Here is a 23,545-nt window from a genome sequence, read left to right on the forward strand (position 1 = left end):
AACACATGAATATGACCTAGAGGCCATGAAGGATGCTTCCAGAGTCCTGGTTTATTCCACACTTTATCTGGGTAAAGGCTAATCAGCTCACTTTGTAAAAATTCATTAGCTATACACTTAAAATCAGTGCAACTTACTATATGCTACATTGTATATATTATACTTCAATAAAACCAAGATCATAAAAACTAGCATGTATTCCACAGTAACTTCATAGAAACAAGGAGATGGCTGTATATCTGAATTAAGGAGCACTATGATGTTTTCGCATTTATTTTGAATTGCCCTTTTGCTAAACAGTTACTTAATATTCAATAAATACTAGAGAAAAGAGGTTATCAGTTTATCTTGCTGTTACAGAACTAATAAGTTTTAAAAGGATTCCACTGTTACTATGATTAATATATAATTTTCTAACTTAAATGGATTTCCAAAATCCCGAACTACACCCACCTCTCCATTTTTGCTTGTTTGCTCTTTTATCACAAATCAAAAAACATACAACTCTAAGGAAAGTCTTTTCATTTAGATTATCTAAATCTTCCTTGGTACCTGTCCATGATCTGACTAAGGAATAAAGATCAAAGGAGCATGCAGGAAATTTTCCAATGCAGAAAACTGCTCGGAGAAGCCAGGCTTCCCAAATAATTTGGGGGTATAAACTCTTTTTAGGGGGTGTATAAACTCTTAATTTACTTTCTAAGCAATAAATCATTTCATTCCATTTGTCCACTAGTCAGGCTATTTGACCAATACTGACTATCTTGTGCAACTTCACAATGAACCCAAGGTCGCTGTCTCTCCTCGGACATACTTGCCTGTTGCCACTTGTCGGACCAGCACTGTATTCAACTTAATGACAGGGCTGAATGTGTGTTTGCTGTCAGCGGTAGATGCCAGAATCTTGCTATGACATCTTAACACCAGTCTGTCATCCTGCTTCTGTAACAATACAAGAATGTCTTCCAGCAGCAATGTGTACAGATCTGGAAGTCAAAGCGGGGAGAAGGTGATTAGCATAGACACTGAGATGTGTTTTATAAACTTTAATACCAATTTGACAGAGAAGATTTATTCCTGTTAAATCTAATACATTTTAAAGATTGGCTTGCTATTGTCTTTCTTAGTTTCATTTTTTAATAATTCATTTTTATATTGTAACACACCAAAGTGTCAGTCTGTGACAGACAAGAAATTTTTAAAAAAACAAAAAACACCAAAACCATGATTCCTCACCAGAGATAGTTTTAAATGGAGTGGTTTAAAGAAAGCTTATTAGAAAGCTCATTAGAATATAAGAATGCTGGAGACAGGACCAAATCATGTCAAACTTTTCTGCTTCGGCCCTCAGTGAATATTTAATGCACTTCACCTAGAATAAAATAACATAAGCGGATCTTCTGCAAAAAGAACAGGGCAGCACCACTCACTCCTATCACTGAAACCCATAAATGGCTGTCTCTTCTCTTTAACCTGAAGGAACTTTAGTTCCTCCACTCTCCCCAAAACTGACGGACATTACACCTACCAATAGTTTTATCTCGATTCACCTTCCAGACCAATGGCCCTTCATGAATCATCTTCCTTTTTGTTAAATCCAAATTCTGCCAAAATAAAGAGAATTACACACGAATTATTTCCAAGCACTAAGTGACTGGATATTCCAGAGAGTCTCTTCAAGAAATTCTTCATATGAAAGAAGCTATTTACCTTCACTATCATTACTGGTATATCTGCCAACTATTGAATATGGAATGAATATGGAATATAGATCAAGTTACAGTAAGCTGCATATAATTTCCTAAGTTAGAGGTATCTTGTAGAAAAACATTCAAGAGTGCTGCCTTCTAAATCTCACACTAAATACATGATAATTGTCTATGAAAACGAAGCTGCAAACATTCGGCCACTAGATTCACAGCCTGTCCCCTAATTTTCCAATGAACAACTAAATGAGGATGGTGCATAGCTTATTTATCTGTAAGACGCCCATGAGTCCCAAGCTCTAGTTCCAAACAAAGTTCTAAGGAATAGCACCCATGAAAAAGTCCAGGCAGTAATTAACCTTGCTCCATATATTAAAAAAAATTTTTTTTAAAGATATATTTCTTCTTTGGGGGGGGAGGGGCAGTGGATGAGGGAGAGAGCCCAAGTAGACTCCCTGCTAAGCACGGAGCCCCATGTGGGACTTGATTTCAGGACCCTGATATCATGACCTGAGCTGAAACCAAGAGATGGATGCTTAACCGACTGAGCCACCCAGGCGCCCCCAAGAACTAATAATTTAGTCAAAGAATCATCATTTAGTGTAGATAGCTCTAGAAAAATCTCATTTTCTGGAAGTGAAGGGGTTGAGCATATTAAGCATGCTTTTTGGTAAGATGCTATATATCATATAAAACTCTAGTTTAGGGGCGCCTGGGTGGCTCAGTGGGGTAAGACTCTGCCTTTGGCTCAGGTCAAGATCTCAGGGTCCTGGGATCGAGACCCACATCAGGCTCTCTGCTCAGCAGAGATCAGTGATCTCTGTCAAAATAAATAAATAAAATCTTCAAAAAAAAAAGTCTAGTTTACTAGCCACTAAATAAATCTACCAAAACAACCACCTACTGAAACAGTACAAAAAAGACTGAAAATGCTAAGTAGTTCCTTAATACAAAAGCCCCACATGACAGAGATAGCAATTACAAAATACTTTACTATCATTCCTGTAATGGTTTCAACATTTCTGCTTTTGAAGAGCTTCATGAAAAAATTATTACCTTGTTTTACTCAATAGTCTGGAAAGTTCCCAGAGTAAGCACCCCTACTCTCATTCAAACTATAAGAATACAACAAAATTAAACAACTAACGTTCCTTAAGTCCCCTGCAAGTTCCTGTTACAAAAAGTTAGTTTTACACAAAATATTCCTCTAATAAAAGACTAAAGTCATCTTCACATAGACCAGGCATTGAAAAGGAAGAACAGAATCAGAACTACAATCTATGATAGAAGAACTTCTTCAGCTGATGGATGCCCCTCTGAGATGTTAGTAATCTGCCAGGTATTTAGTAAATTGCATTTTATTAAAATTGCAATTAGACTATCTCTCACCCTGAGCTCTTCCACGTTTGGGTACTCTGACAACTTCAGATTGGAGGTATCCAGACGACGCTGATAGTCTTCTAAACGCTGAAAATTAAGACAAGGTGGAGCCAAGGTTACTGCTTTGGATATCAGAGTTTTCTATACATCTGACCCAGATCGATGTTTTAACCTGTTATTTACAGAGCTCTCTGCAACACTAGACATAACTGACAACTCTTTCTTTCTTTGAGAAAGAACGAGTGAGTACAAGGCGGGTGGAGCAGAGGGAGATGGAGAGAGAAGCTCAAGCAGACTCTGCCCTGAGCACGGAGCCTGACAAGGAGCTCAATCCTGGGACCCTGAGATCACGACCTGAGCTGAAACCAAGAGTTGGCACTCAACCAACTGTACCACCCAGACACCCTACAGCTCACTCTTAATCAAACCACCCCCCTTTCCCTGGCTTTGGAGACATCACACCCTCTTAGTCTTTCTCTTCCCTTTTTGGATGTTCTTACTCAATCTGCTTTTCAAACTCACTGACTTCTAACTTAGCTTATGGTTATGTTTTGAATATTTAAGTATGGACATGGTACAAAATTTGGAAAGTAATATAAGGTGCACAGTGAAAATGAAGTCTCCCTCCAGTCCTGTCCTCTTGCCTCTCTACCCCCAATTTTCTCTAAAGAAACAATCCCTAATACTCATTTCTTAGGTAGTTTATGAGAAAAATTCTAAGCAAACAGAATATGTGCATATATATAAGTATACTTGTCTCTGTACATGTTGTGTGCATATATATCCTTTTAAAAAAGATAGGATAGCAAAATATATTAATACATGTACTACTCATATGGTAAGACGATCACATACACACCTGTGTATGTGTGTATCTCTCAATAAATCTTGGCGACTGCTCTACATTAACACATACAGAGAGAACTCACTCTTTAAGTGGCATGTGGCATTCAGCCCTATGAATGAACTACAGTCTATCTAACTACACTTTACTGATGGACATGAAAGTTACTTCCAATCTTCTCCCATAACAAATAAATACTGGGATAGCATGGTTTTAAAACATATATTTTTATAGATATGTGCAGATACACCTGTAAGATAAATTTCTAAAGAAATAACGATTAGATTTAAGTATATGTGTATTTTCTCCAAGATTATAAAAATGTCCAAGTATACAGAAAAGTCTGAAAGTGTATAGTGAGCACCTATACACCCACACTTCCATTCTGGGTCGTATTTGATATATTTGTTCTTGTCACAGGTCTGTTCATTCCTCTGGCTATCCACCAATCCACCACACATTTTGAATGCATTACAAAATAACTTACAAATGGAAGCACACTTTACCTTTAAACATTTTAGTGTTCAGATCATTAACAAGAGTTCGATATTTATTAACAGTTGTTTTTAAAATAAAATTTACATACAGTGAACTGTATGTATTTTAAGTGAACCTTTCCGAAACAAGTTATCATATATGCATGCGCCTGTGCAATCAAACTCCTAGCAAGACACGAAGAATTGCCATCACCACAGAACGTTTCCTCATGCTTCTTCCTAGTCACTATCTGTTCCCACATGCCCAGTGACAACCACTTTTCTGACCTTTTTTCCCACCACTGATTAGTCTGTTCTAGAAGTTCACAGAGATACAATTATGTATCTATATACACACACACTCTTGTCTGCTTTCATTCAGCACGTTTGTGAGATGCAATTGTGTTGTGTCTATCAGTAGTTCATTCCCTTTTATTGCTGGAATTTATTATACTAGTTTATGGCTATACCCTCAGTTGCTTTACACTAGAAACATACAAGTCTGTGAGCACAGATCTCCCTTTCTCCTGGGTAGATTACCAGAACAAAATCACTGAGTCAAAGGGCAATGTATGAATATGTGCATTTTTAATTTAGCTACAAAATGCATTCTGGGGTTTTATCATTTTACACTCCAAACCACACATCTGAAAGCTCCTGATTTCCCACAGCCTCATCAACAGAGCTGTCATCACTTGGTTCCTAAGAAATTATATCCAGGTCCAGGGACCCCATTATTTGTATATATGCTCACAATCTTACATTTTTCTCTTCGGCACAGTCCTCTTACAGGTGGATCCATAGAGCCAAACGCATACCAACATTTTCACCTCCTAACCAAAACCTAACTCTGCATCTGCCCCACAAATCTGGGGCTTCTTCCCTCAGCCCGTCCACCCAAACGTGTAAGCCAGAGAGCTGGGACTTATTGCTACCATCACTTCTCTTCAAATCCTTCTCTAAATCAGTCACCACATCCTATCAATTACCTTCTAAAGACTTCTCCAATTCTTGCGTCTCTTGAGCCACTACCATCTGCCCTGACCTGCTGCAACAGACTAGACTGAGCTCTTTCACCCCCTTTCTGTCCCCTTCAACTCATTCTCCATAGACTGGTGCGAGTGGTACTTAAATGGCAAAAACAAAAAACAACAACAAAAAAAACGAACACACCACTCTGCTTAAATGTCTATAATGAATTCCTACTGCTTTCAACATCAAAATCTTTAACACTGTCCACAGTAGGACCCTGTATGACTTGATCCCTGACCTACTGTACCTCATTTCACACTACTCTGAGTATGGTTTTTAGGCATGATCCACACTCACCTAATCTTTCAGCTCCTCAAACAGGCCATGCTTCCTTTTTACCCCAGGACTTTTGTATATGCTGTTCCCTCTACTTACAAGGTTGTTCCCTACCACATTCTTCTGATTTCCATTCATTTTTCAGAGCTTGGCTTAAACGTCAATTCCTGAAGAAAGCTTCCTCCAATGGCCACCACCTGACATCCTCAAACCAGGCTCGCCCCATACCCCCCACACTGGTACATCTTTTCCTGGCGTCCCCCAATTCTCCTTCATAGCAGCTATCACAGCTCACATAAAATACTTGCACTAAAATCTGCTCAATACTTTCTATCCTGCTAGAAAATAAGCTCAGTGTGGGCACTTACTTTATTTACTTAAGCACCCTATGTCCTGCACTCAGGACCCACTCACCATACAGATGCTCTAGAAATATTTGTTGAATGGGTAGACGAGTGAGAGAGCAAACAAGCAGCTGGAGATGCTCAAAAAGCCAAATACAAGTCTGATGCTCTACACAAATGGGTCTGGACCCACCTACTACATGAACAGCTACCAAATGCCCCATCTGTCAATCATGTAACGGTAATTCAATTATTATTTCACAGATTCCAGTGACTTACTTAACACTAAACTTAATACTAACTTAGTACTAACTTATTGCTAACTTAATATTCTCACTATGTTAATACTAACTTAATACTTTCAGTATGTTACCCTGTATCTTCTTGCTTTCCCCCTTCTTACCTGTTTGTTTTCTGCCTCCTTGACAGCCTGATTTACATAATTTAAGATCTGACGACAGTGATCTGCAGCTTTCTTCACCTTCTCCCTTTCCATTGGCAATTCTGAGCATGGCAGCAGGGTGGGGCAGGGGTGGGGGCGGAATCCAGATGTAAAACAAAGGAAATCAGAAAGGAACATAAATATAAATACATATGTACGTGAGATATCATTTTATGTCACCAGTTAGAAGAATATACTATGACCTTGAATATTTTTATACGGGGTTAAAATCTATGGCAGAATCCCAATTCAGATAATCTTTGGACAGATGAGACATCTTATGACAGTACATTAACACACAAATACTCACCTTTAAAAAGAAGCCATTGTATAGAATCCCAAGTTCAAGAAGCTAGGCTTTAAGTCAAGTACCAGACCCCCAGGGAGTGGGTCTCATTCACATTATAACTTACATGAATGGGGCCCCTTCTCCACCTAGAATCTCTCCTGATGCAGAGCCTATGTGATTATGTCTAGTGGACCTGATAAGCAGTAATTTTTTAATGATAACACAATTCAAAAGAAATCCAGAATAAGTCTCTTTGAACTTGAGATTACATTACTTTATTTATTTATTTGAGAGAGAGAGAGAGAGCAGCATGAGGAGCAGGAGAGGGAGAAGCAGACTCCTCTCTGAGCAAGGAGCCCAGTGCAGGGCTTGATCCCAGGACCCTGGGATCATGACCTGAGCTGAAGGCAAACACTTAACCAAGTGAGCTACCCACATGCCCCTTGAGATTACATTTAAGGAAAGAAAATAGATTATAGCATTTGTATCATTAAAAGATGAAATTCACCAGAATGTGTTGAGATTACACTGAGGCCTACAACGTAAAGAATGCCAAAACTAGAATATTTAAAACTACAATCCTCTGAACAGCAGCCTACCTCTACCTCAACAGGTATATTAAAGTATAAAAATTAATGTGTATGAGTATTTTCAAATTCTCAGGTGTAAGAAACAGGAGTTTGATTGCATTAAATTATGAATGAGAACTGAGTATGAGACCCTGAAGCGCAGCTGAGAAACTCGGATTCATTTCCCAGTTCGAAACAGGAGAGCGGGGGTGACACATGCTGGTCGGGCTTAATGAAGCGCATATACAGTCACAGAGCGGCTCTGCAGCCAGGATAAGACTTCTTCAAAGCAAACATGACATTCCTATACGCTATAGGAAGAACCATACACAACGTGCACTTAGTCTGGAAAGTGCCAGAGAGCCAACACGGCGCCCCTGAGGAGCTAAATTGCTCTCCACCACAACTACTTAATTCTCCTCGTTATAGGGGAAAAGCAGTCAGGGACAATTTATCAACCAATGAGCATGACTATGTTCCAACCAAACTTTTTACAAAAATAGGTGATGAGCCAGATTTGGCCCATGATTCGTAGTTTGTCAAACGCTGTATTTAATGTGCTTCTAATGGAGCACATTAAATCAAACAGCCTCATGAAGACTAGATTGGATCTTGTTAGAAAATGCTGCCAGACTCTGGAAATTGAACCCTTCAGCACCGGGATGCAGCGAGAGATTATTTAGCAGGACATGGGGTTTTCTGTTTTGTTCCTAAGCTTTTTAATTTCAGTGAGAATGCAATACCTGTGTATTTGGCAATATTATCCAACAGAAGAGGGTACTTGGTAAGTCTCTGCATTTGGGTAGGAATGATATCCTTCAGCTGCAGACGACGACACAGAGGATTACTCTCAGCATCCTAAAATTAAAATAAAATAAGTGAATTTGTGATCCTTATTAGGACTATAGTTACCCATCACATGCCATCTATTCCTCACGGATGGGTCTACAACCGTTCTGACTTAAAAGAAGACTTAAATCAAGACTTAAAACTTAATCAAGGCTTAAATCAAGACTTAAAACAGTAAGGTATACCATGGCACCCCTATATTTCTGCTTTCTCCTTTACTCACATAATGGGGATGGGGAGCCTTTATCACTAAGCCAGTGGCTTTTTTCTTACCTGTCTAAGCAAAAATTGAGAACATCCATAACCAACGCTAAGAATTGCTTGCTTGAGATAACACAGTTTTATCTTCACACATTCATTTTCCTCTGATTGGCATTCCTACCAAAAGTTAGTCGGCTGATTTGTTACTTGCCATTCCAAGGAGGTACAACGGATTATTAGGCTGGATGTACCCCAGCTCATCTCTAACAGGGGGTCTGCAAACTTTAGTAAAGTACCAGGCAATAAATACTTGAGGCTTTGCATGCCATACATCTTTGTCATAACTACTCAGCTCTGCTGTTTTAGCACGAAGACAGCCACAGACAGTAAGTAAATGAATGAATGTGGCCGTGTGCAGTGAAGAGTTCTGAGATGGCCTTCTCGATTCCCACTCTCCAATGGGAATCACCCTGTATAATCACCTCCCCCGGAATGTGGACAGAACCTGTGAACATGATAGGTTATCACTCATCTGATTAGGTTACTATCAGTTAACTCTGTGTTGATCAGAAAGGAAAGTGTTTCCTAGGTGAGTCTAACTTAATGAGAGGAGCCCTCACAAGAAAGCTGCCAGAGAGACACAATCCTTCTGGCTTGTGAGAAAGGAAATGACTCTCTTGTAAACTGCCTGCGGGGCCACGTGAGAGAGATACGGACATTCTCTAGGAGCTGAGAGCAGTTTCCAGCCAACGACAAGACAGCCGTCTTGTTTATACACTTACAAGGACATGAAATCTGCGAACTACCGGGGAGCTTAGAAGAGGACCCCAAGTCTCAGAGGGGAACTGCAGCTCCAGCTGACCCCTTCCTTTCAGCCCTGTGCAGGCATGAAGGGAGGACCCAGTCAAACAGTATCTATACCTCTAAACCACAAGAACTGTGACATAATACGTTTGCATTAAGTTGCTACATTTGTGGTAACTTGTTCTACCACAGTAAAAACTACACTGTGTTCCAATAAAACCCCACAAAAACAGGCAAGAGGCTGGATAGGAACTGTGGGCCACAGTTCACTGACCCTTGATAGATACCAATACCTACACCTCAATAAGCATGACTGCTGGCACACTCTTCTCCAGGCTAGTTATGAGCCCATTCTCATGTTCTGACCACATTATTGTAACAGCTTACATGGGACATTTCCTGACAGTATCTCCACGGCAAGGCGGACTTCTCTGTCAAGTATTTTAACCCTGACATATACTCTTTATTATTTACCATTGCAAAATAACCCTTATACTCTCCAGGAATTTTAAGAGCTAACGTATGGCTTTAAAGAAGGTTAACATAATCCTTGTAAGAATCTTAGTCTTAGAATTCCCCCAGTTTATTCTCTATCTGATTTAAAAAAAAAAAAAAAAGTTCTTTTTTTTTCTTTCATGACTCACTCAACTCACTTGCACAAAGGTCTGGAATCGAGAATCCTTTTTCTGACGAGACTTGATCATTTCCAGGGCGAAAGGTTGGTTACTGCAAAAGGTAGCAGCAGCGTGCTTCAACTTGTCCTCCCCTGGTCCACTGAACTGTGCCAAGAATGCAAAGAACACAACAAAGAATGGCAGACTGAGCTTATGTAAGGCCAGGCAAAGTGAGAGACAACCATGATCCTTTCAATCTTCCACTAAGTGCTCTCAAGTGACAAGAAACGGAGACCTACATATCTCTGTGAACTATCAGTGTTTTTCCATTAAGAAGGTCAGATGCTGACACAACCAGACCTTTTCTGATCACATTCCAATGTTTTCCTGCTCACAGCCTCCCACAACTAATTACCTCTCCAGTCTAGACCTCTTCTAAATTAAACAAAAGAAAAGTTAACACTGGGAGAATAGGAGACACAAAAGGCTTAAGGACTGAGATTAATATTTGATTTTCTTAGAATCTGACAGCTTCACAAAAGTTACTAACAGCTCCAGGAAGAAAATCAGTGGGATTCTAATTGATGCTTTACTGTATCATACTACAGATTTTCTGTTTCAGGGTCACCTGGGTGGCTCAGTCGGTTGAGTATCCAACTCTTGGTTTTGGGTCAACTCATGATCTCAGGGTCCTGGGATCAAGATCCAAGTCAGGCTCCATGCTCAGTGCAGAGTCTGCTCAAGATTCTCTCTCTCTCTCCCCCACACCCCACTCATGCTCTCCCTCTCTCAAAAAAGGATAGATAGATAAATCTTTAAAAAAAAAAATCTATTTCAAGTTGAGTAGTGTGCTACCCACCAAAGAGAACTCAGTTACAACTTTCACTGCTATGCTGAGATCAAGAAACAAAATGAGCCACACTATCACCAAGTAGCCATAGAGTAAGCTAGGTTTTTTAAGGAAGTTAAATCTCCTTAATAACAATAATGCCAGATGGGCCTCAAGAAGATGCCTTAGAAAGCCGAAAAAATGCAAGATGAGAGCGGACTGTGATCCCCAGATCCTTCCTATGAGGCTGAGAGAAGATCTCCTATGTGATTAGCAGATTCTCAGCCATAATCTTAACATCAACGAAAGAAGTATTTTGAACATTGTTTTCGTCAATTTTCTAGTATTCTATCTTATAAAAAGTTATCATTGTACAGTTACCAAAATCTGTGGCATTTCCTCAAGCAATCTGCATAATGAAGTCAATTTCCGTGGGCATATCTGAACAGTTCCTGTGCAACCTGTGTTAACTTTCTGAGAACCATGTCATATGCTTCACCATTACTCACAGCCTTAACTACAGTACCTTCATTAAAATTTTGGATCAAACCGGGGCACCTGGGTGCCTCGGGTTAAGCTTCTGCCTTCAGCTCAGGTCATGATCTCAGGGTCCTGGGATCGAGCCCCACATCAGGCTCTCTGCTTGGCAGAAAGCCTGCTTCCCCGCCCCCTCTGCCTGTCTCTCTGCCGACTTGTGATCTCTCTCTGTGTCAAATAAATAAATAAATAAAATCTTAAAAAAATTTTTTTGTTTTGGATCAGACCCACTTTCCCCTGGGAAAATTTTCTATACATCCTAGTGTGGGTCTCTCTATTGTATTTTCCCATAAGAACCTGCACTCTCCCTTTCTTTAACTCTTATCACACTTGAAGGGACCAAAGACTGTCTTCCTGCTGGTTCTAAGTGCCACCCAGGCACGTGGCTCCTGCCATGTCCGCTGTGATTGCCCCCATCTCCCAAGCACCTTGAACAGTGTACACACCACGGGGTACATTCTCAAACAGTCAGACAGAAGAACAGAATGGGACAAACAGCTATGGCAGTCTTGGAGCTCTTTCCTTACACTGTGAAAAAGATTAAGTACTTCTCACTTTCCTACTTTTGTGATGGTAGCTCTGGATCTACAACTGTTTAATGTTTTACAGCAGAATTCTGAAATTTGGACAAGAGAAGACAGTGAAAATTCTATGTTAGTTAAGTTATTTTTATCAAGATTCATTTCACTCTCTATTCATTAAAACACAGAGATTAATATCCTGAATTTGATGAAAAAAGAGAACTTAGTTCAAACGAGCACTTATTAAAAAATATTAACAAAAAAAAGATACTAACTCCAAGAATACATACTTAGACCCCTTTCATCTTTACAGTAGCTTTGCAAAATGGATGAGTTTGCATATTTGGAAAGATTAGTTACTCAACCTTGAATCTGATCTTCCAGTGTCTATAGAAACATTAAAATGAAATAGCCAATTTCCTTACCCAGATCAGCAAGTCTTCCCCAATCTGATCAATAACTGAGGTCTCATTCCTCTTTCGAACAGCCTTCATTTGCTCATTCAATCCAACTAAGCGAGGGGCGGGGGGAGACAACGGAAAAATAATTAAGCATACACTCATTTTGGTCTGTATTACTGTCTGTACTGAGAAACCAAAATTTTCCAAAAAAAGGATTTTCATAGTAGTTTAGATGCCTCTAATCTCTTTAAATACAAATCTGAACACAATTCTTATGCATACAGATATCTGTGAGCTCTATCTGAAAAACAGATGCCAAAGTATAAAACAACGTGGAAACCAGCACATTACATACAGTATAGCTACATCAAATACGTGTTTAACTTCAAGACCCCATTATAACTATGCTCCTAAAGAAATCTGACTAGAACAGGTGATTCTGTCCACTGTTCCTCTCAAAATGTTTATGTGCACAGGCAGTGGATATAATCAACCTGAACTTGTCAACGCATGCTGGTAAAGCCTAAGATCACCCACAAAGACATAAAAGGCACCAATTTGGTAGGCAGGTGTTGGCAGGTGGTGACGGCATCCTTGATGAGAGAAAGCTTGAGAATTAAGGATCACAGAGAAGCAGTGACTTAGAGAGGAACTGTGTCTATGAAGTCTGAGATGACTATAACCATGGAAAGCCAGCAAGGTAGAATTTTTATGTATTTACTCAAGCATTTCGAGTGACAACAAAAGAATTCCTGAAAATTACCCCATGGTGAAATTATACACTGTCTATTACATATACTACACACACACATACACACACACACAAATTATATGAGATATGTATATATATTTAAAAACATATACACTGTAATTGATAAGAAATTTCCACAGGTAATTTTAACTATTCATACTTTTCATCTTAGACATTAAGTTTAGACCCTAAGTCCTGTGGTAACAATTTATATACAAAAGGCTGACAGTGCCAGTGGGTGTCTAGGGAGGGAGGTATTCAACCATCTGATCACTTCTTTATGTTATGTGTTCACATATAATTATATAATTTCAGGAATGCTAACATGAATACCCTTAGAAGATTTTATTGTTATGGTGCTTTTATATACTCACAATCCTTCCTCTATTAAAAATATTAGGGACAAAGATGAGAGTCGATTTTTCTTACTATGAAGTTGAAGAATATCTTCCAAGTTGGAAAAAATTTTCCGTAGTTCTGAAGGTGACAGAATTCCTTCTCTAGATACTCGTTGATAGAATACTTGATCAAGAACCTTCAGTGTTCGAACATGAGCTCTTTCAGTGTAGAACAGTTCTAAGCAAAAAAAAAAAAAAAAAAAGGAAATATGAAATATTACCTCATTTAAAGTAATTCCATGAGACCAAACACAGGCTTTAGCTGGAATTAAGCAGCAAATGAGCTCTATAATAATTATTTATAGTTTTGAAAGGATGTAGTATCTCTCATGTCACTTTCTTGATTCCACGAGACCCTCCTGCATACTGGTTCTAAAAGTTAAATGTTGGCAAATGAAAAATATCATTCAAAACTATTCTGGGGGCACCTGGGTGGCTCAGGTCATGATCCCTGGGATGGAGTCCCACATTGGGCTCCCTGCTTAGGGGAGAGTCTGCTTCCCCCTTACCTTCAGCCCCTCCCCCAACTCCTGCTTTCCTGCTCTCTCTCAAATGAATAAATCTTTAAAACAAGAAACCCCGGGGTGCCTGGGTGGCTCAGTGGGTTAAAGTCTCTGCCTTTGGCTCAGGTCATAGGGCTCTCTGCTCAGCAGGGAGCCTGCTTCCTCCTCTTTCTCTGCCTGCCTCTCTGCCTACTTGTGATCTCTGTCTGTCAAATAAATAAATAAAAAATCTTAAAAAAAAACAAAACCCCAAAACTATTCTGTATATTAAAGTTGACAACGTGCTGCAAAAACCTGTCTTTTCACAATACTACCCATCAATCACAGCTACAACATCAGAAAGCTGTAAGCCCAAACAGCATATACCCTTTTCAATTGAGCCCTCTTCAGAAAGAACAGTACTTCTGGTTATCTAATTTGCCTATAAACCCTCATTTCTGAGGCCAGACTTATTATTTCACTAGCCTCAAAGTTACTAGACACAGGAAAGGTATTTTTTTTTTTTAAGATTTTTTTAATTTATTGTTTTTATAGAGAGAGACACAGCGAGAGAAAGAACACAGGCGGGGGGGGGGGGGGGAAAGGGAGAACAGGCTTCCCACGGAGCAAGAAGCCCAAGGTGGGGCTTGATCCCAGGACCCTGGGATCATGACCTGAGCCAAAGGCAGATGCCTACCGACTGAGCTTCCCAGGCGCCCCAGGAAGAGTATTTATTTAAATAGCATCCTGAAGACAGCGTCCATGTCACCCACATCTCTGTCACATATACGCTAGGGTAAAATAACACTGCAGTAGGATAAAGGGACACCTGGATCCCAGTTTTCTCCCTATCACTTATCAGCTAGCTGTATGCTCTTGATTAATTCAATCAATGACCCTGAGCCTGAGCTTCCTCATTTATAATCTGTGCATGAAAATAACTTAGCATGAAAGTAAAGCGACAGACCAAGGTTGTCTTAATGACTGGTCAGGATCCATAACGGTATGAATCTTAAATATCCTGAGAGCTAAACACCTTTTCCTCTTAAATCATTATTAAGAATCACAGAATCATTTGCATATTTTGAGTTGGAAAGCTCAAGGATCATCTATCTAGTTTAATTTCTCTTTGTATAGAACAAGAGGCTTGCAGAAATTTTGAAGCAAACTGCAAAGCTCAGGGGCTTGTTTTAGTCTAATAAAACTCAACTGTATGTGAACAATAATTAAACTCACCATTAATTACTTCCTGTCTTTTGATCTCAGAAGGCTTTAGTCCCAGTAACACTTCTCGACTAACAAGCTGTTGCCAATTTGGTGGATCTGTCTCTAAGTCATTTTCAAACTGTTCATCCTCACTTTGACTTTCTCCAAAAGCTATGCTGTCAAACCTGATGGAAAAAAAAAAAAACGATGAATTCTATTTGAGGACATCAGATAGACAATGGGAAATAGCACAGGTTTTTATATTAAAGTACATAAGTCATATTTCTGAAGTAGTACTTAGCATAGGGCCAAAACATCTCCGTCTCCTGCCAAATGACTTACATGTGTCATATATACCTCTATAAATATCCTTTGAATGATTTGTGTTTATTAAGAATTTTCTTTTATATTATCTAACAGATTTGTGTACATGTTCTCTTTTCCTTTAAAACTAGGATGTTTCAGAACAAAGATATATTTTTTAAAATATGCCTCTAATGAAAGCTACTTTAGGATTACTCACTTTCGAAAGGGCTTTGGTGTCCCATGTTCAGTCACCCTAAAACAATGGAGAACAAAAGAATTAACACGAAAAGAAAATGGTAATCAAGAAATTTATGCCAACGGTCCCGAACACAAAAGAAGACATACAGATATCTAGCATCACTCCTCATCGGGGAAATGCAAATCAAAAGCACAATGAGATATCACCTTGTCAGAAAGGCTAGTATCAAAAAGACAAGAAATAACAAATGTCAGTCAAAATGTGGAGAAAAAGGAGCCTGTGTGCACTGTTGGAGGGAATGTAAACTGGTACAGCCACTGTGGGAAACAGTACAGAGGCTCTTCAAAAAATTAAAAATAGAAATACTATACAATCTAGTTAAGTCCACTACTGGATATTTACCCAGAGAAAACTAAAGCACTAATTTCAAAAGATATATGCACCCCCAAATTTATTACAGCATGGTTTACAATAGCCAAGATATGGAAGGAACTTCAGTGTTCTTAACCTCCCCTGCCCCCAAAGATACCACTGAATTACCTTTCTACTTCCCACTCCTCCTCCTGCACTTGGTCTAGGGGAGGAGGTGGAAAATCAAAGACGGTATTGGGAGTCCGAGGGGTACTGTCCACACAGTCTCCAGACGCTGCTGTTTCTCCAGCTTGTTTTGATCCTGAGAAGATAAAATTTGGACACTCTGATGGTGTTAATGAAGATAATGATTCCCCCCCAAAAATTCCCCAAAGAGAACTTCAGCCTATCCACAGCCACATTCTTATTTAAACAACTGCATGTTAGCCACAACCAAAATTCCATTATACAACATTCTAAAATGCCCTAAAAAAACCACCATGAATATAATTTTTAAGCAACTTTAAAAAAATCAACACACTGGAGTGCCTGGGTGGCTCAGTCGGTTAAGCCTCAGACTTGGTTTCGGTTCAGGACATGATCTCAGGGTCGTAAGGCTGAGCCCAGCGTGGAGTGCTACACTGGGCATGGAGTTAGCTTGAGAGTCCCTCCCTCCCCCCTGACTCTTCCCCCTATGCGCATGCACATGCACATGCACTCACTCTCTCTCAAATAAATAAATAAATAAATAAAATCTTTAAACATCAACATAAGAATGGAAACAACTCAGAAGAGCATATGATGAGGAAAAACATTTCTATTCCCTGTGCCAACCTTCTTTATCTAAATTTTGCTTATTATGGTGGTCTAATTCAAAATAATAACCTCATAATTCTTTTTCTTAATTTACTATCTTTAGGTAATATCTATTTCTTCCTCCTCTGAGGATTCTGCCCACTTATACTTCCCACCTTCACTTTCCTCCATTTCTTCCCAGTGTTTAATGATATTATTATTCCCAGTTGGATTAATGCTTACTACCTAAGTTTAAATGACAGAGTTTTATCTATACTTGCTCCATAAAGGAGTTAACTCTCTTCTACATCAAATTAGGTATTTAATATCCATATCCTTCCATTTATTTATTTTATTTTTTTTAAAGATTTTATTTATTTATTTGACAGAGAGAAATTACAAGTACACTGAGAGGCAGGCAGAGAGAGAGAGAAGGAAGCAGGCTCCCTGCTGAGCAGAGACCCCAATGCAGGACTCGATCCCAGGACCCTGAGACCATGACCCGAGCCGAAGGCAGCGGCTTAACCCACTGAGCCACCCAGGGGCCCCCATATCCTTCCATTTAATTGTATTTCTTTCCATCTACCTTTCAGTTCTTTCCACCACTTTTTACTTGTGTCATTAGGAGGACTTTTTACATTTCTATGATCTGTGGCCACAACTAAATATTCTGTGCCTTGCCTATGTGGTTGATTCTGAAAGTCTAAAAACCCAGAGTGCTTGCATGACTACTGCCAGTCTACATATGGTCATACACAATATACAACACAGAATTTATTACACATACATATTATTCCTGCCAGGTCAAGAGGTATGTTAGTTAGGATTATGTTTCCTTTTCTGCTGGTCCAATGATGCAACTCTTGGGTCACTTGAAATAGAAAGTTCATTCTATCAAGGTCAAATACGCCATCAGTTATTTCAAGATTATGCCACTTTTTTTTTTTTTTTTAAGATTTTATTTATTTATTTGTCAGAGAGAGCGAGCGAGAGCAAGCACAGGCAGACAGAGTGGAAGGCAGAGTCAGAGGGAGAAGCAGGCTCCCTGCGGAGCAAGGAGCCCGATGTGGGACTCGATCCCAGGACGCTGGGATCATGACCTGAGCCGAAGGCAGCTGCTTAACCAACTGAACCACCCAGGCGTCCCGATTATGCCACTTTTTATTCTGTTTTACATTTCTTCCTTTCCTCACATCCCCCGTCCTCCCTTCCCTCCTTCCTTCCTTGTATGGTGGCCAAAGCTGAGTAATCTCCAAAGGTATATTTTGTTTCACATTTAAATCATGACTTAGCTTTCTTGAACAACTTTATTTTTCCTTAGCATTTTCAAATTATTTTATTGCTGTCAAAGCACTATCATTTTATCAAGTCTCAGATTTCTGCATTTGGTACATCATACTACAAAACTGCTTTAAAACCCCTTTTTCTTATTCCCTAGTCCTTGTGTTCATATTTGGAGTAGTTGCTCCCTTGGACCTAACTATTGTCCAAGACCTGCCTGCCCTTCACCACTTTCCTGGGATGTTTCCACTATTTCCTGAACCCCGTAACATCTTCTTCCTTCATTTCTCTCTCATTTTGCTGGAGTGTGTGTCTTCAAATCATGTTCAAGGAAATGGTGCATTTCAGTTAACATTTGAATCCTGGCATATCTGAAAATGTCTTTGTATCTTCCTTCATTTATGATGGGTAATTTGGATGGACACAGAATTCTAAGTTCAATAATTTCCTCCCAGTAAGTTGCAGGGCCTGGCTTCCTTGTATTCTAGCCCCTGGTATGAGAATGAGAAATAAGATGCGGCATAATTCCCATTTTTCTTCCCTTTAAAGCTTTCAGGGCTCTCTATCTCTGGTGCATCGAAATTTCCAGAGATAGTCTAGGTATGGCTCTTGTTCTTATTACCGTTGTTATTATTCATCATAGGTGGTTCCCAGTCAACCTTTTCTGTCTGAATACAAGTCTTCCCTTTAAGATGGTTTCTTCTATCATTTCTCCAACTGCCTCTCCTCCATGTCCTCTGCTGATCTTTCATCAAAGAGACAGACATTGGACCTTTCAAGTGGCTCGCTACACAACTCTTTTCTCTCCTATTTCTATCTCTCAACATTTCTGACATACGTTCTCAAATATCTCCTTGACTTTATTTTTAGGGGCTTTATTTTTTTTTTTTTTAACTCTTGGCAGCTGTGGTGGTTTGAAAATATGTGCACAAATTCTTTGCTACTCCTCCCTCCCTTCAGGGGCAGAGCCCAATTCCTCCCTGCGTGAGCGTGAGCTAGATTTAGGGGCTGCTTCTAACTTGCTGAAGTGAAAATGTGCGCCCACAGACACGAAGTCATTGAAGGTATGGGGGCTCCTTTCTTGCTCTCTCTTTTGGATGACTTTGGGGTAAGTCGGCTACCATGGCATCATGGAACATTCAAGCAGTTCTACAGAGAAGCCCATATGGTGAGGAGTCAAGGCCTCCAGGAAGGAGCCAAGCCTCTCTACCACCAGCCACCTACGTAAGCACAGAAGCACGTCTCTGGTCCCAGCTGAGTTTTTGGATGACTGACTGACATCTTGACTGCAATCACAGGACAGACAGAACTGCCCAGCCAAGATGCTCTCATGTTCCTCAGCCACCAAAAATGTGAACTATTAAGTGTTTTTTGGGTTAAGTTACAAAGTTTTGAGGTAGTTTATCAGAAATCAGTTAATAACAAATACAGTAGTTAATGTATTGTATTATATTGTATTGTATTGTAGTAACAGTTATATTAAGACATTTATTTTTGGTCTCTGAATACTTTTTTTCATAGCATTATTATTCTTGTTTCACAGATATAATAATTTTTAAAATTTCCCCAAGTATACTGTCTAATTTAGAGGTTACTTTTTTTAAGTTCTTGTCTTTTACCCAAATTATTGTTTTCTGCTAGGGGCAGTTTTCCTGTTTATTTTGTATTCTCTTTTTTATGTCATTAATAAGCTTGGCATTATGTATTATCTTAGGTATTGATTCTAACAAGCAAATTTTGCCTTGAGTGAGTCATACCATTCCTATCTGAGAATGCAAGACTGGGAAGCTGCTGGGGCTTTCCTTTGCAGCTGTATGAAGTTCGTCCATTTCAGCTGGGAGCTCTCTGAGCAGGGTAAGACCCTGGCATGTTTAGTGTCAGGCTTTAGGCCCCTTATGTTAGAACTCCAGGGCACTGTATCATGGAGGACTTACCTTTTCTACACAACTCATTCAACTCCCTAGAAGAGAGCACATGCATTTTCTTTGGTACATAAATGATGGATGGCTTATATTCTACCATACACAGATCAGGAACTTCTGACATCATTGTTTTGATTACAGACCTTCAATTAATTCATTATTTCCAGCTTTACTTCTTACTCATGCATTCTATAAGACATGCCAACTCGGAGCCCAAAGTCTCTCCGGGATTCTAATGGGCAGACTGGCTCCCACCTGGGACTCCCTGAACAGAATTATGGACTCTGGCTTCCTCTATGTTGTTTTATCCTTCCAACTGCCCACTTCTAATCTCCCCCAAATTTGTTGAAATCTCTTGCTTGGTAACACCTTCCCTTCTTCTACTTCCTTTCTCTTCGTGTTTTTTATTTAGTTGCTATTGGTTACCTATCTGCCTTGTTTTCATTTCAGTGAGAGCTGGGAGCCATGAATTCAAGCATGTACTCAACCCAACATCTTCAGAATTCCATATAAGACAAAACCTCCAGATTTTCCTATAAATGTCACCCCTCCTTCTTTGTTTTAAATCCATGCCCCCCCTCTCACCGCCCATTCTGCTACAGCACTCTCAAACAGAGGCAGATGTTTCCAACATACAGTGTGTACTTCAGGGTGGAGATGAGACAGATACCCTTGCTCCTCTATACTCCTTTTAGACCATTATCTTGCTTTCTTATAAAAATGCCTTGGCGCACTGAGGCTCTCGCTTCGAGGTATTATCATATGCTCTCCTTCCTCACAACAATCATCCAGCAATACTGAACCTTTGGCTGCTGGCTCATGGTCTTCCTGTCTCTGCTAGTATCACATGAGGTGACCTCAAAACTCGGGGACGTTACGATATTTCAAACTCCTGGTTCCTTGGTTCCCTACTTCCTTCATCTCTAATAACTTCACCTAGGCCTCTTCAGTGACCACTCCCACAGCTTTATCCTTGACCTTGTCATACCATAAATTGAAGTGCTTCCAAAATCACTAACATAGATAGGCCTTCACGTCTCCAAATAAAATCACTGATTCGCCCTGTTCACTTGCTTAAGAAACTCATTAAGACAAGTACAAAGAAATATGGTAATAAGCTCTTTTCCCAATGACCTATAATTACTTCACATCTTTCTCTACTCTTACAAGTCCCCTTGCCCTCCTCACTAAGGCTTCTCTCTCTGCTAATAATCTTGACCTTCACATATACTCTGCCTTTCATCTCCACTCTCCTTCTCAAAACTTTGTCCTACTAGTTATATACAGTCTGTCACCTACATCTTCAATCTCTTTCTCTCTCCCATTACTAAGTCTGGCACAATTTCAATTTTTATGTATGTGACTATCCCCCATGAGACTAAGCGGCACAGAGCTAGAATCTCTGTGTAACTACTGTGTGCTAACATCTGATACAAAATTAATGCCTGACACAGAGCCCAGTCAGTATTTCTGAATTGATGAAAACTCAAAATTATCATTCAGCATGGATTTTATCACTGGCTGTAGAACATTAAAATGTGATATTAAATTAAATCAAATTGGGATTCTTAATTAAAATAATGTGCCACTCTGTTTCTCACTTAGAGTGATTATTGTAAAATCTCAATACCTAGCTAGTTAAGTCGCACTACAGCACTAGCTTACCTGTATCGTTCTCTTTCCCTCCTCCTTCCTGGGCAAGGGTGGCCCCTGCTGCCACAGAGGACATGGAATTGGCTGGCAGGTATCCGACATCTGTTCCTTCACCTGCTAACCCACTCTGGCGCAACTTAGCAGGGTCCGGAGGCTCAGGACTCACAGAAGAGGGTGTGGATAAGTGCTTTGGGTGCCGCTGTTTCTGCAGCTCCATGGCTCTGCCAACTGAAGAGAAAGCAAGAGTTAACAACTTGTGTTTCAAAAAAGCTTAAAAAAAAAAAAAAAAGATGATGTAAAGGATCTAAAAATAAGGTCTGGAACATGGCAGGCCCTGGAAAATATGGATTATCGCAGAGTGAGGGATAGATAGCAAGAAATGGCAGAAGAAAGGAAGGAGAGAGAGAGAGAGAGCAAATGCAAGGAAGAAAGAGAAGAAAGGGAAGAGGAAGGAAGAAAGAGGGAAAGAAAGAGCGGAAGGCAGGGGAAGGTAAAGGAGGGCTGAAGAGAAGGGAGAAGGTGGAAGATGAGGGGGAAAGACAGGAGGGAGAAAAGGAGATGAGAGCAATGGTGGGGGCAGGAATGCTGAGACAGAGGCACACTGAACTGCATTCACTTGTGAGAGTGAGGATGAAGCCTGTTAGCTCTGTGAGCTCATGGCAAGGCCTCCACCCCCCTCCCCAACATCAGCACAACGTGCCTCAGAGACTACGGAGATTGGTTGCAGCCGGCTCAATAACCCTGTTCACCTGCTCACATCAGGAACCCAAGAGGCGAAAACACACACGTCATCATCGCCCACATCACCGCACACTCTCACGCAGCTCTGGAAATCCCTAATCCTAAAATTCTTCCTTCCCTCATTCCTAAATCCTTCTTCTACATCTCTTGAAACTCATGGTCAGCATATGCGAGGTATTCCATTCTCCTCAACCTCCTAAGAATTGCCTTCCTCTTCTCAGTGTTTCTCAACAAGGGGTACTACTGGTATCTGATGAATTCCTCATGGTGCGTAACGACCACTGTCACTGTACCACAATACCACCCCCACTCCGACCTAGCCAATATTTTCAGACATGGAGCTGCCCAGTTGAAGACCACTACGTGACCTGATTTCCCTCCCTGAGGTACCACCCTTCCCATTTCTCCCCAGATCAGTGGGCTGATCTCTCTCCATTAGGCCTGAGTGGAGGGAGGTTAGGAAATAAAGCACAGCGGAGAGGTGGAGAAACTGCAGAAGTGTGGAGAGGGAGTAACATGTATACAGGAAGACGAAACCAAGAATGGTGCAGAAGTACGTGCATGATTTTTTTTTTTTTAATTTAACAAACAGCAGCTGAATACAAACAAAATCAGAATAGGTAAGTAAATTATGTTATGGACGACTGCTAGGATGCTGCCACGAAAGATGGTTAAGATACCCACATCTCCCACATGAGGAGACAACCTCGAATGCAAACAAGGGACATCGGGAGCTCAGTGGGAACACTTCAAGAGCACCTTTCTCCAGCAATTCATCTAGCTAACTGAGCCTCTGAAGGGAAGACGGTGAGGGGTGGTGAGAACACCGCTCTTCTGACTTAACATACTTGCACTGTTGTCATGACGGCTTGGTCTCCTTGGGGGTCCCAGGATGCTGGGGAATCCTCTGCGCTTCCCTTTTTCTTCGCCTTCTCGATCTTTTTTCATACTCTGCTAGAGTTGAGGGTTAAGAGATACATAACAGAGTAGATTCCTTTGTGGCTTTCAAACACACAAACACAATTCTATGGGCAGCTGGAAGCAGTGGTTAAACAGGAGTGAAGGACACTCACACACGGCACACGGCAGAGGTCGGCATGGGGTACCGGGCACACATCAAACTCAGGATATCTTTTCAACCCCTTTAGAGCTGGGAATTTTGGAAAACCAAGAGGTGCTTTTATAACACCTCTATTGGGAGCTTGATCCAACCAATTCATCCATCCGTTGAGCAAGTACTTGATAAGCTCTTAATGTGTGAGGGCGCTGTGCTAACAGCTGGGGATACGATGAAGGAGGCCCTAGGCCTCACAGAGCTTCACAGCCTCACAAGAAGTAAACAGACA

At 40.3% G+C, this 23,545-nt stretch overlaps 1 protein-coding gene across 4 annotated transcripts in view; it reads right to left on the reverse strand.

Annotated features, from left to right (window-relative positions):
- ARHGEF12 (Rho guanine nucleotide exchange factor 12) overlaps positions 1-23,545 on the reverse strand; it is a 145,332-nt gene that overhangs the window by 11,258 nt on the left and 110,529 nt on the right. For 3 of the 4 annotated variants that reach the window (XM_059415324.1, XM_059415334.1, XM_059415308.1), the window contains 13 exons: positions 23,048-23,153; positions 21,471-21,686; positions 15,997-16,129; positions 15,475-15,510; positions 14,982-15,136; positions 13,295-13,441; positions 12,139-12,224; positions 9,866-9,991; positions 8,102-8,216; positions 6,462-6,562; positions 3,096-3,173; positions 1,529-1,604; positions 819-986 (listed from right to left, as the gene is read on the reverse strand). In XM_059415324.1, the coding sequence (XP_059271307.1) occupies positions 819-986; positions 1,529-1,604; positions 3,096-3,173; positions 6,462-6,562; positions 8,102-8,216; positions 9,866-9,991; positions 12,139-12,224; positions 13,295-13,441; positions 14,982-15,136; positions 15,475-15,510; positions 15,997-16,129; positions 21,471-21,686; positions 23,048-23,153 (1,543 nt within the window). The remainder of the gene's footprint in view (positions 1-818; positions 987-1,528; positions 1,605-3,095; positions 3,174-6,461; positions 6,563-8,101; positions 8,217-9,865; positions 9,992-12,138; positions 12,225-13,294; positions 13,442-14,981; positions 15,137-15,474; positions 15,511-15,996; positions 16,130-21,470; positions 21,687-23,047; positions 23,154-23,545) is intronic. The other variant, XM_059415317.1, reaches the window with a different exon arrangement.

Source organism: Mustela nigripes, chromosome 1 (assembly GCF_022355385.1).
Source record: "Mustela nigripes isolate SB6536 chromosome 1, MUSNIG.SB6536, whole genome shotgun sequence".
NCBI lineage: Eukaryota > Metazoa > Chordata > Mammalia > Carnivora > Mustelidae > Mustela > Mustela nigripes.